The sequence below is a fragment of the Bos javanicus genome, chromosome 9 (genome assembly GCF_032452875.1).
Source record: "Bos javanicus breed banteng chromosome 9, ARS-OSU_banteng_1.0, whole genome shotgun sequence".
Classification (NCBI taxonomy): domain Eukaryota; kingdom Metazoa; phylum Chordata; class Mammalia; order Artiodactyla; family Bovidae; genus Bos; species Bos javanicus.
The window spans coordinates 44,596,946-44,613,758 of NC_083876.1; the positions used below are offsets into that span (position 1 = coordinate 44,596,946).

Below are 16,813 nucleotides of genomic sequence, written 5' to 3' on the forward strand. Positions count from 1 at the left end.
AAATTAGGTCACCTCAAGAACCTCCGCTCTCAAGGCTGGGGAGGCCAGGTCTCTCTTCGCCGCCCCTACCCAGTCCTAGAACAGGAATTTTCAATTCGATGAGAGAACCGAATAAGCAAACCCCGCGATTCGTTCGGCTTGAGGGAGGTACGGCGAGCGCTGCAATGGCGAAGCGGCCAGCAGGGGGCCTTCGGGGAGGGCGGGAGGGGCCAGGAGGCGTGGTGGCCCCGCAGGCGTGATCGCACGTGTCCCCGGCGCGCGGGCCAGGGCCCGCGTGTTGGGCGTGTCCCCGGCCCGCGCGGGCCCCTTTCCGGCGCGTGCCGGGCGCCCTGGCCCAGCTGGCGTGGCGGGGGCCCTCGGCTCGGTGGTCCAGGCGTGGGCCCGGGCGGCGGCGCGGGCGCGGCCGGTGCTCCTGCAGAGGGAGCTGTGCGCCCGGCCTGGCGCACGCACGGCGCCGCCCGCTCCCTCTTGCTGCCGCCGCCGCCGCTGGGCCCGCCCGCCGGGGAGGGGCTCCGGGCCTCGCCGACAGCTGCTTCCTGCTTCCCGCACGTCCTCGCCGCCGCGCAGCGGGTCCGGTCCTGAGTCCCGGCCGAGAGTCCCGGTAGAGAGCAGCCCGTCGCCGCCGTCGCCTTCCCGGCACCCGCCTCACCCCGCGGCCCGCTCACGCCCGCCCCAGAACCCACGCCGCCCCTGCGCGTCCCCGGCCATGCTGTCCTTCCAGTACCCCGACGTGTACCGCGACGAAACCGCTGTGAGTACCCAGCTGCGCCTGGCCCACGACCCGCCGCCCGCGGCCCTTCACCCCCTGCGGTCCCTCACCCCCTGCTCTCCCCTCCCCCACGGCCTTTGTTTGCGAGACCCGGCTGGGGGCGCCCGGCCCCTCCCGAGGCGCGGGGGCCCTGGTGGCCGTCACCCTCCGCCCGCTGGCGGCGGAGCCGGTGGTCAGCCGCCGCTAGACCACTTCCCAAGATATCGGGGTCAAGGGCGAACACTCAGGTGGGCATGGGCGTCTTAAGAGAGTGGGAAGACAGAACGTGTCACTGCATTTTTGCTTGGAAGAGGCTCTTGCTTAAATATGGTGGTAGGAGAAAGTGTGGATGTGTGTAGATGATGTCCAATTATAAGACAAAAGCAAACTTTTTCAACTCACAAATTGAAAATACTTAGAGTTGAAGTTCATTCATTCGATTTTTAAAACGTGTGTGGAGCGCTTCCCTCTGCCGGGTGCTGGCGGCGGGCGCTGGGGATTCAGGGCGGAGATAGAGTCCGTGGAAGGTGGGGCAGGGCCCCGTGGTGTGACAGTGCTGATCCGCGTGTTCCCAAACCAGAGCAGAGTCGGCGGGGGCCAGAGGAGGCCTCAGAAGAGGACAGGGTGGCCTTTTGCAGAATCAAGTTTTGACTAGTGTTTTGCCTAGTGCAGGGCTTAGCCACCATTTCCCTCAGTTTGTAGATAACCTCAGAGTCACTGTGGAGATCCCGTGGGTGGAATTCTGGGCAGACACCTTTTTTTTTTTTTTTTTTTTTGAGTGTAAAAATTAGTTTGGCATCTTAAGAACTGGAGTAAATCCAAATGTTGTGGGCATAATTCTGGTAGGAATAGCCAAATTCCTCGGATGACTTAAAATAGAGTTGGAATAAAAAGATTTTTGTATAATACACTTCTAGTTTTTTTCTGCTTGCTTTGACTCGATTTGTGCCTGAAGTCTGTACTTTAGAGCACTTCTCATTTTTGGGGTAAAGGGTTCTGGGGCTTTAGAGCAAAGGATGTAAGGGTTGTTTTAAATTAAGACTTCCAAGTGGTACTAAGGCATTCATGGTTTCTTTGACCTGTGGCCATCTGGTAACCATGTTTTCTCCGTCTGTTCAGCTGCTTGCTTATTAAATTTACTCGCCCAAGAAGCCCTTGGTTCAAGAGTTGTTTCCTTTGTGCAACAGGAGTAACGTGATCCAGCAGGAATGGAAAGGGGACAGACCAAGTAAGAAGACCTGAGCGCTAGTTGTGGCGTTGTCCCTCCCTCCCTGGATGCCCTTTGGCCGATCCCTTGCCTGTTACAGGCCTTCTCTTCCCTGAATGAACTATTAGGGCTGGCTTGGCTAACAACAGCACTTACTTGCTTCTGTAGTAAGAGTATCAATCGTTTGTTCATTCAGGTGATGCCCTGGCCATGCAGTGTGCCAGACATGAGCAATGGGAAGGCATAAATATCTTGGTTTGATTTTTGAGGATCTTTGAGTTTTCAGGAGAGATAAAATTATAGCATTTGATAAGTACTGTTTTAGATTTGTTTTATTTAAATGGGGGAGGGGTGTTTCTTCCTTAACTTTTCACTTTTGGGGTTACCAAAACGCTGCAGTTCACCTAATCTGTGTTTAACAGTTCTTGAAAGGGTTAAGTGAGGATTTTATGAAGATGTCAGAAAGATTATGAACAATTAACTTAAAAGAGTATACTATGGATTTTAATAATCTCCAGTTCTTTTGCATCAGAGGAGTCATGATCAGCTTCAAGGCCGAGGAAATGTAGCGCTTGGTCCAGCTTGGACCCTGCTCTGTAGATCACACAGGTTACTCATCCCAGCCCTGACAGCCTGTGGGCAGTGTCTTTTTCCTGTGACAGAGTCCTGATTACTAACGCAGGCTTGACTTATGCATTTACTCAAATTGTAGCCTTGATCTAGGATGGGTTTATTTCTCTCCAGCAGGTGCTACCCATTGCTGTATCTCTCTGTCTCTCTCCCTTGAGCGTCTTCCAGCCATGCACTGAGCAGTCTCCTGCTGAACTGTGGGGTTGGAGCTTGCAATCCCATTGGATGGATTTCTGCATTAGCTATCAGATTTTTGGAAACCATGCTGTTCCAGTGTGATACTGTGGCCCATCCCCCAAGAGTGTTGCCCTCAGGGAACTCAGGCCTGCAGCGGCAGGGTGTGCAGGGTGAGTAGAAAACACAGAGGAGAATGGCATTAATTTGCTTCAGGAGGTGGAGACAGTATGAGAATTGAGGCTGGAAGTTGGTCAGTTGGTTAAGGTTGAAAGGACATTCCTAGTCATGTGACTTAAAGTCATAGTTATGTAGGGCTGGACAGTCATGGAATTGCGTTTGTTTTGGATGGCAGGAAGGCCATTGTGACCAGAACATCTGGGGTGTAAGCTTGGACGGCAGCTGGAAAGGGAAGATAAAATGGGGCCAGGTTTGGTGGGCTCTGCCTGCTGTGTGTACAAATATGCACTTAGTCCCAGAGGCAGCAGGCAAACTATTGACCAAACAAGTGAAATATTAATAGTGATAGCGTCTTATCAGAACTCTCTTTTTAAAGCCTCTTTGGAAAATATGGAATGGTTTACGAACTTAAATCAGATGGGAGAATCAGGTACTATATAGCTTGAGTTCAGGGGATGTGGTCTATGAGATCACCCTATTTGTAGGAAAATGTCTTATGAAAGAAAAATGTAGGGGCCAGGTGGATGAGGGGAGGGCGCATGGCTCCTGGGATTGTCCTGGAGAGAATCTGTTTCTTGTCCTGGTTAGAAATGTCTACTCAGTAACTGACTTCAGTCTGCTTTAGATTATAAGGCAGGTACTGGGGAGTTGAGGCTGTTTGCTCAGAGGTGAACATCATCAGTAGGCAGTCCAGTAGGGTACACTGGGTTCTGAGTAAAGGTCCATCTGTGCACCTGCCAATTCACAACTGGTCTGCTTCATTAGCAAAAGGTCAAGTCCTCAGGCTTTGGAGTCTGCTCAAGGTGGGATCACTATTCTACCTCCTGCTTGTTAACCATCTGACCCTTGTCAGCTGCTTTAACTATGTCCAGCTTCAGTTTCCTCATCTGGAAAAATGAGTTGGTAGTAGCCTTACAGTGAGGACCAGATCAGATAAATGTGACTATGGCACAGTGTTTAGCTCACAGCAGATCTACAGTCTTCACCCTTCCAATCTCTGTGAATTGCATTCTGCAGCTGTAAAATGGGAATATAATCAGCTCTCTTACAAAGGTGCTTTAAAACATCAGGCACAACAGTATGGATATTCAGCAGACGTTCATTGCTTTGGGTCTAGCATGTGGCAGCACTTTCACTTAGCCATAAAACTAAGATTTGATGTTAATCTTTCCCCCTCTGTGAAAAGTTAAGTTTCTGGATATGTCTGAGTTTTAGTAGCATCAGCATATTTGGAAAACTCAGCAGTGGCCACAGGACTGGAAAAGGTCAGTTTTCATTCCAATCCCAAAGAAAGGCAATGCCAAAGAATGCTCAAACTACCGCACAATTGTACTCATCTCACATGCTAGTAAAGTAATGCTCAAAATTCTTCAAGCCAGGCTTCAACAGTACATGAACCATGAACTTCCAGATGTTCAAGCTGGATTTAGAAAAGGAAGAGAAACCAGAGATCAAATTGCCAACATCTACTGGATCATCAAAAAACCAAGAGAGTTCCAGAAAAATATCTACTTCTGCTTTATTGACTATGCCAAAGCCTTTGACTGTGTGGACCACAACAAACTCTGGAAAATTCTTCAAGAGATGGGAATACCAGACCACCTGACCTGCCTCTTGAGAAACCTGTATGCAGGTCAGGAAGCAACAGTTAGAACTGGACATGGAACAACAGACTGGTTCCCAATAGGGAAAGGAAAGGTGCTGCTGTTGCTGCTGCTAAGTCGCTTCAGTTGTGTCCGACTCTGTGCGACCCCATAGATGGCAGCCCACCAGGCTCCGCCGTCCCTGGGATTCTCCAGGCAAGAACACTGGAGTGGGTTGCCATTGCCTTCCTTCATGATGCAGAATACATCGTGAGAAACGCTAGGCTGGATGAAGCACAAGCTGGAATCAAGATTGCCAGGAGAAATATCAATAACCTCAGATATGTAGATAACACCACCCTTATGGCAGAACGTGAAGAAGAACTAAAGAGCCTCTTGATGAAAGTGAAAGAGGAGAGTGAAAAAGTTGGCTTAAAACTCAGCATTCAGAAAACTAAGATCATGGCATCTGGTTCCATCGCTTCATGGCAAATAGCTGGGAAAACAGTAAAGACAGTGACAGACTATTTTTGGGGGCTCCAAAATCACTGCAGATGGTGACTGCAGCCATGAAATTAAAAGACGTTGTTCCTTGGAAGGAAAGTTATGACCAACCTAGACAGCATACTAAAAAGCAGAGATATTACACTGCCAACAACAGTTCGTCTAGTCAAAGCTATGGTTTTTCCAGTAGTCATGTATGGATGTGAGAGTTGGACTATAAAGAAAGCTGAGCGCCGAAGAATTGATGAGTCTTCTTGAGAGTCCCTTGGACTGCAAAGAGATCCAGCCATTCCAACCTGAAGGAAATCAGTCCTGAATATTCATTGGAAGGTCTGATGCTGAAACTCCAATAGTTTGGCCACCTGATGGGAAGAACTGGCTCATCTGAAAAGACCCTGATGCTGCTGGGAAAGATTGAAGGCAGGAGGAGAAGGGGACAACAGAGGATGAGATGGTTGGATGGCATCAGCAACTCAATGGACATGAGTTTGAGTAAACTCCGGAAGCCTCGCATGCTGCAGTCCACAGGGTCACAAAGAGTCTGACGTGACTGAGTGACTGAACTGAACTGAATTGAGGAACATTTTTAAAGTGTCTGGTCTGTCCCTTCCGAGGAGTGTTTGGGGGAAAGCTGTTTGCAGATTGTTTTGAGTCTCAGCTCTGATTCTGAACTCTGTGTGGCCCTGGGCATGTTGCCATCTTGTGTGTGACATTGCTCCTAAAAATACTGGGTTGGAAGATCTTGCACAACTTTACATTTTTTGGATTCCTATTGTCAGAGAAAAGGTGGTTGTTACTGTAAGCATGTTTTGCAACCATTTCAAGGTGTGTAAAATATAAGAGACTTGCAGATGAGAAAATAGGGCAGAAAACCTTTTCTTCAGTGGTGATAATCAGCTAAAATTTAGAGAGGTTTTTGGTAAGGATTGAAAATTGATAATTTTAGGAAGACTCATCAGGAAGGCTTTCATCTGGTTTTATGTGCCTTGCACTTGTTGGTCATTATATGCTGAGCAGTATGTTCCATCTCAGTTGCCTGTTCTTCCAGGTGTGCATGTCTCCAGGTACTCTCTCCCCAGCACCAGATGAGGACAGATGCTGACCCCTTGCAGAAAGCCAGGGGTCTGAGGCTTGGGAGAGAGTCTCAGTTGACCAACAGCCACAGTAGAATTTTGATAAACAGTAGAAACAGCAGGGTTTCCTTTTCCAGGAGAGTGTTTGCCTTCCTTAGGGAATAGCCCTTACCTTCTGGTATTACAGAACAAAACCAAGGAGACAGGTATGAAATATCTGAGACACTGGTTGTCTTCCAGACAACTGCACACAGGAAGCCTCAAATGGAATGTTGTTCAGTTGTTGAGAGAGACTTGATTCGAAAGATGTTGTCCATGTGGTTTCATTTGATTAGATTAATCACAGTACTGTGTTATTGGGGTATTTATCTGTCAGTAGTTTCTTTAGACATAATCACATGGGGAGTGGTGACTTCCAGTTGGTCTTCCAAACTCAGTCAGTCTCTGAGACCAGGCCCACCCAGAAATTTGGTTTTCCAAAAGTTCCCACGAGGGGGCTTCCAAAGGCATCCCCTCAGCCAGGCTCTCCTGGCACTCAGCAGTTTTATCTCATCAAGTATCAGGGTAGTCTGAATGCATGATACCTTTGTGCCTCCTTTCTTACACAGTGAAAGAAAGCATTTCGTAACAATACATTGAACAGAATAGAAGCTTCAGTTGTAGAAATGTTCTTTCATTGCATGAAAGTCAGATTTCTCTGATGTCAGTGAGCATCATTGCACATTAGTTAACTTGCTTTTTGGTAGTTTAGACTTAAAGGCAAAACTGATCATATTGTACCCCGTTGGGAGATCTCCTAAGCATCTGTAAGCTTAGCAAGAACAGGGCAGTGCACCCGTGTGTGATGGCTCCCTCCCAAGCGGGCCCTTCCGGTGTCCCCACTGCATTGTGTCATTCAGCGCTTGGCCACCAACAACATGTTTTCAAGTTTCTTTAACGCAGTGGCAGGCCTTTGTTTTGTGTTGTACAGACAGAGCTGTTCCTATTCTGACCTTGCATCTCTCTTCCCGCTCCAGCTAAAATGTTCTTTTCATTAAGGGTGGTTTGACACCTTTGAGAACCTGCCAACTTCGGTTCATGTGGTAATTTGGGCAGACACGTTGCCAGTGAGCCAACTGGGCTGTTTCAGACTGCCCCTTTCCTAGCTCCGTCACATTCAAAAAGTAGTGATGTCGTTGGGGTTAGACACTAGTTATCTAATACCACACTTTGTCTTTTGCAGGTACAGGATTATCATGGGCATAAAATCTGTGACCCTTATGCTTGGCTTGAAGACCCAGACAGCGAGCAGACGAAGGTAAATGAGGGCTTATGATGGAAGAGAAGGTGGTCTTCATAGCTCAGACCAAACCGTAAACATCAGTAACCATGGCTTTTCCCTCCTGGTATTATCCTGTGTTGTCTGCACTGGGATGATGAATAGACGTTTTATACTACCACTCTCTGTGAAATGATTCATGAGAAAAGGTGAAAGTGTTTCTAGTCCCATAGAAGATCACATAGCTGTTTTGAATAGTGTTTATGGACTGTAGGGTCACTGATGAACCAACTATTTGAAATGGAAGTATTTGAAAAAAGAAAAACAAATTTCTACCAAAGAAAAATAAAAACCTAGAGAATAATTATGTGAAGAAAAAAATTGCCTAATACATTTTTTCCAAAAAGGAAAGAAAATGATATTGAAGAAGTAGTACCAAGTCTTGAAAACTGAATGCTGGTCTTAGATTACTTTTAATGCAACAACCATACAACAACTAAATTATAAGTAAACTGAATTTTCAGTATCTTTTTATATTTTATAAGGGGATGAAGGGGAGAATTTTCTACTCTGTCTAAAAATATGAAATTTTCCTATTCTTTTGGAGAAACGTGTAGTATTTTGAGGTGAAGTCTCGTTTTGTTAATGAAGCTTACCCCTAAGTGTGATGTCCGATGGATACTATTTTCCTTCTTGGAGTGCCCAGGACTTGTCATTTGAGATTCATTATTTACATATGCTGAATGTGGTTAAATTTGCTTGGATGAGGGAATAGTGTTTCTCCAATCCACTCCAGGTTCTTTGACTTTTTTATTTATAGCCATATCAACTTAGTATATAAAAATATCTATACAATTTCTAATATCCTCAGCACTCCAGAAGTTTATTTGAGCTTCTTTAGAATCCCAGAGTACATTTCCCATTAAAAAAAAAAAAAAGAAAAAAGTTAATGCCTGCTGAGTGGTTTTCTAGGCCAGCTTCTAAAAGCCTATGTCTTAGCTGTTCTTGTATCTTGTGGTCCCTTGCCACTGTATATATCAGTGTTCTCTGGAGAACTGAACTCAGATTTCCAAGACAATTCAGATTTCCAAGAAGGCACTCCTTCCTGATGTGGACCTGGCTCGTGGGATTGGGGTGCTTTCCTTGCCCACACCCACCCCCCACTCCCGGTCCCGTACTCCTCCTGCAGCTCTTTCATGCTCCCTGGTCAGTGGGTTGCAGACTCCACTGCCTTCATGTCCTTAGGGAAAAGCTTCACCAGGGATGGAGTGGAGTGAAGGGCTTAGCCAGGCACGATGTTACATGGAAGAGGAGACAACAGAAGCAGAAAGAGGTTGCTCCTGCTGGAGTAAATCCCATGTCAACTTGTTTTTCTTCCTTCATTCCCAAGGCACCAGCTTGCCTGCTTCTCTTTCTGCTGTTCATCATGGCAAGCGTTTCTCTTCTCCTCTGCCCACTGCAGAAACTCTTAAAACTTCTTCCCTGTCCTTTGTCCTTGAAGTAAGCACACCAGCATTTTGAGGTTTTCTCGTGGTTTTTACTTGTATCTGTACTCTCTTATTCTCACCCTTTCCCCATTCCCTTCAAGAAAGACAGAGATCTCATGGGTGAGAATGACTGATGTTTGGATTTTTATTTTTCCTTGGTGAAGCAGTGAGTTTTAGAGGTTGGTGGGTAGCAAATGAGAAACAAATGGGTAACTGGAGAAGCGGGCAGAGGCTCCAGCTCTGCATGTGAGGCTAGGAGGAGCAGGGAGCAGAGGCAGGGCTGCGACCTCTCCTCAACCCTGCCACAGACAGCCTTGGTCCTCCAACTTTGGACTGGCCTGAGACGGATTGAGCCTGGAAACAGAGGGTCACAGGCAGCCACATAGCCTGAAGTGGATGGAGAGCAGGAGGGAAGGAGATGAACTTCCTGTGCGTCTCTGGAAAACTGCCCCCAAGGACTGTCCCTATGCTGATTCCTTTGTCTAAGGAATTGGGTACAACCTGGACTTCTGCAGCCTTTGATGGGGATTGAGTGATGCAGCTATGTTAGTGACCCAGTTTTTGTTTATGTGTTAATGCGTGCACATTTTGCCATGCCTTCCTTATTTGATGATGTCTGGCCCTGTGGTTGACAAGCCACTTAACTAGTAGGTGAAACTTTGCTAATTAGTGATCATCTAGTCAGCATTGGATAGGTGCTAATGACATTGGTATATACACTGTTATTTTCATGGTATGTATTTCATAACAGATGTTTACTGTGTGCTTGGCACTTCAGTGGTAGCTTTGCATACCCTGTCTCATTCAGTTCGTAAATCCTGAAATAGATCTTTTTCTTTTCCCCATTTCACAGATGAAGAAATTGAGTTTGAATGATTAAATAACGTGTCCAAGGTCACTCAGCTTATTAGTGGTATCAGGTGGTCCAGGTGGTTATCAACTTCACATTAAAGAAATGATAAAAAAAAATCAAAGACTCTGGGTGTAGTAGCTTTGGGAATGCACGCTGTAGGAGTAGAGTCATGTGTTTGCTCGCTGTGGGACTTTATGGGTCCTCCTACAAGCACGCTGGGTGACCCCTCCATGCCTGCTCTCACGCTAACCTGTCCAGGCAGTGCTCCTCAGGTGTCAGGCCTGTGCAGCCAGTGCCTCCCCTGCATCCTCCTCTCGAAGCAACCTCGTTATTGACAGGAGCTGGTTGTCATCTGAGATCTGATAAGTGAAATTTTTGTCTCAGACTGAAAAGATAGGGTGTGTTTTTCTAATAAGCAGAAGAGCAGCAGGAACATTTTCTACTCAGTGTTAGAGACATGTACACAGAAGTGGGTGTATTAGCCATACCTCAGTGTAAAGAGGAAAATCTTCATGTAGCCTTTAAAACAAAGAAAAGCCACTTGTTAAATTTTCAATAAAAACCAGCCCGGAAGTGAGGAACATTGATAGCTCAAGATCTGAAATGCTATCAGTAAGTTTTTGATTTAATCTCATGTTTAATAGAGCTTATCCAATTCTGACAGTTCCTAGCATTTGAGGCTTTATCCTTTATTAAAGAAATATCAGCAGACTTGTAACTTGAAAATTCTCAAAGATGGTGGTGGGGGGGACTTGAATCTGGATGAATCCTTTCAAGCTGTCAAAGCCCACATAACCCTATTTTATAGCAAATGTACCAGTTTGTAGAATATCCTGTGCAGCTTAGTTGTTTCTTTGAGATCTGTTCAGCCTTAATTTAAAAACTCAGGAGAACTACTTTGCAAAGAGGAAACAGTAGACCAGCACTGCCTGGTAGATATGTAATGTAAACCACATATATAATTCAAATTTTTCTAGTAGCCACATTAAAAAAGTAAAAAGAAACAGGAAATTAATTAATGTACTTTATTATATTCAAAGTACTAACATCTCAACATGTAATCAATGTAAAATATTATTAAGGTATCTGCATTCTTTTAGACTAAATTTTCAAAATCCAATGTGTATTTTACACTTATTGCTGCTGCTGCTAAGTCGCTTCAGTCGTGTCCAATTCTGTGCGACCCCATAGGAAGCAGCCCACCACGTTTCCCCATCCCTGGGATTCTCCAGGCAAGAACACTGGGGTGGGTTGCCATTTCCTTCTCCAGTGCATGAAAGTGAAAAGTCAAAGTGAAGACACTCAGTCGTGTCCGACTCTTAGCGACCCCATGGACTGCAGCCTACCAGGCTCCTCCATCCATGGGCATTTCCAGGCAAGAGTACTGGAGTGGGGTGCCATCGTGTTCTCCGATTTTACACTTACAGCACATATCAATTCAGAGCAGCCACATATTGGGTGCTCAGTTACCACATGTGGCTAATGGCTGCCAGTATTGGACAGTGAAGATACAGACCAACCTTTCTTGTGAACATCGATGTGAAGACTATAAACAATGATAGCAGGTTAAAAATAAAAAAGCAGAATTTGTCACAGAAATTTAGTTTAATATTATTATATCCGTAGATTAAGTAAACCTATATAACTAATCTAATCTAGGTAATGTTTTAAGAATTTTTTAAAAATCCAAAACTAAACATAGCAATAACTTTAATAATGAGTATTCAAAGCATCCTGAACACTAGACTGGAATAACTGTCACTGCTGTTTTCATATGTTTGCAGAACTTTGACCAGTGCAATAAAACATGAACTAAAATTTGTAGAGGATAAAATAAAATTATCATTAATTATCGATTCAGTGATTATGCATCTAAAAAACCTAAGGGAAACAACTGAAAACAGAATGAATTCAATAAAGCATGTACGTATGGAATAAATATAAAATCAATACCACTCATACGTAACATCAATAACGAGAAATCAACCCACCCGATAGCAGCAACAAAAAGTAAATACTTAAGGAAAAAGAGTTTTCAGGCCTACTGGGAGAGTAATAGTGTCACTTCAGATAGAAAAGGGCCAGTTTCGAGTGTTATTTTTAATAGTGGAAAATTGAAAATCTCCATTTCCGACAATAGTTTAGCATTTAAGCTGAACTTGGTAGATGTGCTTGACGCTGTAGTCCATGCATCTGTTACAGTGTTGGGCTGTAGAGTTTGCTTTGCTAAGTGAAAAGTGCTCCTGGTAGAGCAGGAAGTGGGAGAAGGGTGCACGTGTGCAGCGCTCTTGGGGGTGACAACTTTATAAAGTGCCTTTGTAGGTCTCAGAGACAGTGCTTTGTTGCTCTTTGCTCTCTGTTCCAGAAGAATCTGTATGGAAATACAAACTTAACAGAAGATAAAGGGAAGACTCTGGGTTAAAAGCTCTTTAGACATCTGCTAACTGCGGCGTACTCTGGAGGTAGACGTCTAAACCGTAGTGAAGTCTCACCGGAGTAAGTGGGACACCAGGGAAACCTTGGAAGGGAGACGTAGAGGGAGAGGTTTTACTCATTGAAAAGGATTTGAAGACAGTGAGGCAGGTCCCGGCAGTGGTGAGCCCATACTTCCCAGTCAGCAGGCTCTCCCAGCTTGTCGTCCGCAGGTCATGGAAGGAAGTGTGTGCGGCAGCCTTGATGTGTGTGTGCAGCCTGATGCTTTGACTCTGAGGGGACTTGAGCCTCCAGACTACTAAGAGTAAGACGCCCGCCCCCCCCCACCCACTGACTGTAACGTGCATGTGATTCACTTCCTAATCTAACTTCCTAAATTTCCCGGGACAGACAGACAAGTGAACCCCAAACCCCACACTCCGCCTTAGCTCTCTGTAGCATGTTTCTTCGTCTTGGTGTCTCGGCCCCTTCGGGTGAGCCCTATTCACGTCTCATTTCAGCTCTTATCACGGCCATCTCCTCTCTTCCTGTCCGAGTCTGTGCGCCCTTTCAGGTGGCTCACACCCCTTCTTCCTTTGTCCCATCTGTCATCCATCTTTGTGATCAGCAGTGGCTCCGTTGCCAAACCCAGTGACTTCACCGTCATCCTGTGTTCTTTGTGCAGATGGACCACTCTTCCTGGGGAATTGTAGAAGCTTTGGTGTACACTGGCAGGGGGGCTGCTCTGCCCCCTCCGCCTTGCGCTGCCCCTCAAGCCCTTGAAGTTTGCTTACACTGCTCTTGTCACTGCAGCAGCCATCCTGCTCGCGGGTCCCTGGGAGGATACCAAATACGTATTTCTCCTGGCTTCCCCGCCCATCATGGTGCAGTCAGTCCACAGGGCACCATCTGCTCCCTTTTCTGATAGTAAGAAATCCTCTGCATCTCTGGGCTTGGTTTTGCAGCCCTGAAGTCCAGATAGAGGCAGCATTCTTCTCACCTTTAGAAGAGTCTCCCCATTTCACTCCCATCTTGTTGCAGCTTTGACCTCTTGATTGAATTCCAGAACTTGTTACTTAGTGAAGGGGAGATACTTACAAAGAGGAAGAATTTACATCTGTTATTGTAACTAATTGTCAAGTCTAGCTTCCACAGAAGCCCTGTCCTGGGGCTTTGGTCCAGGAGGTAAGCAAATGTAGAATACCAGCTGCAGATATCAAAAGACCAATTTGTTTTTTCCCCTCCCTGAGAACTGCCTTGGGCTAAATGACCATACCAATAGCTCTATTTGCCTTGTGGATTGTGAGAGAAGATCTCTTAATAGGAACTGCTCCCCGCCCCAAAAATGTATGTATATTCCTTCTAAAAAATTATCATCTGTTTCATAGAAGTTCAAAGAAATAGAGATCTTCTTTTCTAAGACATTATTTGCTCCCCACTCCCTATTTGGAGGAATAGTTAGGTATTGCCCGTTATATCTTTTGAGAAGCGGCTATGAAGGTAGTGAGAACAGTCCCTCACTCTTACAGGTAAGGAAGCTGGAAACATCCCCTTTCTCCTCCCCTGTGTATACTCCTCCCTTCCTCTGCAGGAAAGATTTAAATCTCAAAAGACTTCTGATCAGCTCTAGGGTGTTAAATAGCCTAGGATTTCTCTGTAGGTATTTTAATGTCACAGAGGTTCAGTGGAGAACAACATTTAGGGCAGTCAGCTCCTTTCCCTGGAATCCTAACTATTCTGACTATTCTGATACGTGGTTTTCTGCTCACTTTTGTTGTTGTTTTTTAAGATTGACCCTAAAAGGATGTAGCATGAAGAGCTGCCCGCTCTGTACTGATATCAGCCTGGCCTAGATTTCCCTGTGTGGTGTGGTCTCCCTAGCGTGGGACGTAGCCAGCATGGGCAAGAACTGATGAGGGGCTGGGCGAGCTGAGATCCTATTGTCCACTTGCATCTCCCCCTCAGGCTGTCAGGCAGCAGAGCCTAGATAGCAGAAGCTTGCTCCCAGGATGTACACTCACGTGAAGGGCTAGTTCAGTGTCTCTAAGCCAGCAGACAGCAGATGAAGCTGACTGCGAGCGGAGGAATACTGGATATAATTCATAGCATAGAAGACTTCTTTTGGTTTGCAGTGTTCTTTTGTAGGCTTTAGGACAAACTGTGAACATCTTTTTTGTACTGTGAGTTTCCAGACATTGCTGGTGTCACTTCTGTTGGGACACAGGGCGGAGGAACAGAGTGTTTGCCAGATGGGACTGGAAGTCATAGCTTTTAGTCTTCCATTTTTTGACCTGTGAGTACAGCCAGGTGTCTTACCTGGGATTTCTTTTCTTCATCTATAAAATGAATATAGTCACACTCAGTTCATCTAGGTCCAAGCTTTTAGCAACACCCAGCTGAGAAAATGCATGTAACAGTTCATTTTCCATGCTCAGCAGAGCTCTGTACAAAGGTGGTACGGCTTAGGTGCTGCTGCTTCAATGTATTGAAATGTAGACCTTCAGACTCCAGTCTTATTTGCTTACTCAGAATGTTGAACATTAGAGACATCTGTGTCTTGTTATTTTCATCTACAAAAGTAGGCAGCATTTTCCTTTTGGAATTTTAGTGTCTTAGAAAAAGATACCTATATTTTGAGCATTGAATCTCCACCTCTGCCAGTGGTTGGAATTATGACTTGTAAGTGTGGTTTTATTGTTCTAAAGCTCAATGATTAAACTAGGCCAAGATTACCTTGAAGCTGTTAGGTAAACACCTCTTTTAATTGGTGTTTATGAACCTACCGTGAAATGCCCTGCTCTCCATTATTAATGTTTCATGTAAGGACCTGGATTGAGAATTTCTACTATGTCGTTCCTTCTCTACTAGAAACAGGAAGTGCTTTAGGTAAATATATTACCAGTTATTATCTCAATCTCCAAGACTTCTAAGGTCTTAAAATGTTTCATCACCTCCTACAGAAATGTTTAGCCTTAGTATGGTTCATAAAAATACTTCTTGTAAATCCACAGTTGAGATGTGTATTTAGGGAACCATGTCCTTTTGATCTGTGCTTGGGGTAATTGTCAAAAGTATGATAGAGTTTGCTGGTACTGGGCCATCCTCTTTTCTAAGCAGTCCTTTTGTCTTTTTCTTGCTTTCTGCAATGGGGCTTTTGAGGCAAGCAGCCGAAATGAATTCTGGCCACGTTTGGCAAGTAAGGAATTCATAGCAAGGACAATGAGGCCAGCTTCTGGGTGGACTGGAAAGCTAGGCTTGGAGCAGGCAGGAACCAGGTAGTTCTAGAGCTCCATGGTGGGAATTTCCACGTTTCAGGCAGCACTGCTAATGGCATCCGTGATTACAGTCCTGGAGCCCTCTGTCCCTTGTTCAGTGACTGCATCCCAGGAGAGGGAGTTTTATTTGGCCAGCCTCCAGACATGTTTGTGCTCATCCCTTGGCTGTACTGTGGCAATGAAAAAAGATTTGATAGAAACCTTGGGGACCTTCTTTTGCTTCTGGAGTGACAAGACAGCTATGTGGAGTTCTCTCACTAAGCAGGGAGAACCCTGGGGAGGAAAATGGATCCTGGCAACCCAAATGCCACAGGTCCACTGGTTTCGTTCCCATTCCTCCTCCAAGGGAGGGTGCTCATACCCTCCCTTTCCTCCCCTGTCCTGTGTTTACTTGTGTGTCCACTAATCGGAACATTAGATTACATGGGGGTGAGGAGGATGAGCTGTCATGAGCAAGAGAAACGTGGGCCATGCCAGCTTGGAATCACATGCCATCCTAGGCAGACCAGAGATTGGAGATGGTGAGCCCCTTAACCTTTGAGCTGCTGGAGGTGAGTGCCAAAAGGAGGCTGAGCCACACCTTGAGTAGAGGCTGGGAGTCTTGCCCAATTTGTTCACCACCAGGGAAAGCAGCCCCCAAACCATTGATGAAATTCTTAAGCTGCTTGAGTACATTTAACATTAATATTTTCCCCATAAGCACTACTCAGCTTTGGTTCCAACAATCTACATTTCCTCTGTGACAAATGTTGACATCAGACATGATATCTTTGGGAAGACAGTTATTAAAGAACCAACAACTAAGGAACGAAGATAACTGACTTCTCTGAGCCGTCTTCTTTTCTCTTAGATGTCTGCCATGTCCAGGGGGAAAGCACTCAGTCATAAAAATCACCTGTGCATGCGTGCATGTGTGCTTGGTCGCTTCAGTCGTGTCCAACTCTTTGCGACCATGTGGACTGCAGCTCACCAGGCCCCTCAGTCCATGGGATTCTCCAGGCAAGAACAGTGGAGTGGGTTGCCATGCCCTCCTTCAGGGGATCTTCCCAACCCAAGGGTTGAACCCTCCTGCTTTGCAGGTGGATTCTTTACCCACTGAGCCACCTGAAAAGCCCAAAAATCACCTGGGTACTTGTTAAAAATAGACATGCCCACGATCTACTTTTAGAGTATCTGATAGGAGTAGAAATCTGTTTCCCAAGCACCTCATCTAGTAATTCTTAAGATCCAGAAAGCTTGGAAAAACTGCCTTAGAGAATGCTTAGACATGATTAGAGAACAGTAATACTTGTGCTTTTAGAGATGATTAGAGAATAATAATAGTTTTGCTTTATAGAGGGCACTTTCAAGGAGCTAAAATTCTCATAGATGCCTCACTTGCTCAGAGTATCTTTGTAAACTGGAGGGACTTTATTTGTGATTCTGATTT

General features: G+C 45.5%; 1 protein-coding gene across 1 annotated transcript in view; it reads left to right on the top strand.

Annotated features, from left to right (window-relative positions):
- Positions 1-383: 383 nt before the first annotated feature.
- PREP (prolyl endopeptidase) overlaps positions 384-16,813 on the top strand; it is a 132,570-nt gene continuing 116,140 nt past the window's right edge. The window contains exons 1-2 of the mRNA XM_061427708.1: positions 384-751; positions 7,322-7,396. Of these exons, the coding sequence (XP_061283692.1) occupies positions 707-751; positions 7,322-7,396 (120 nt within the window). The 5' untranslated portion in view covers positions 384-706. The remainder of the gene's footprint in view (positions 752-7,321; positions 7,397-16,813) is intronic.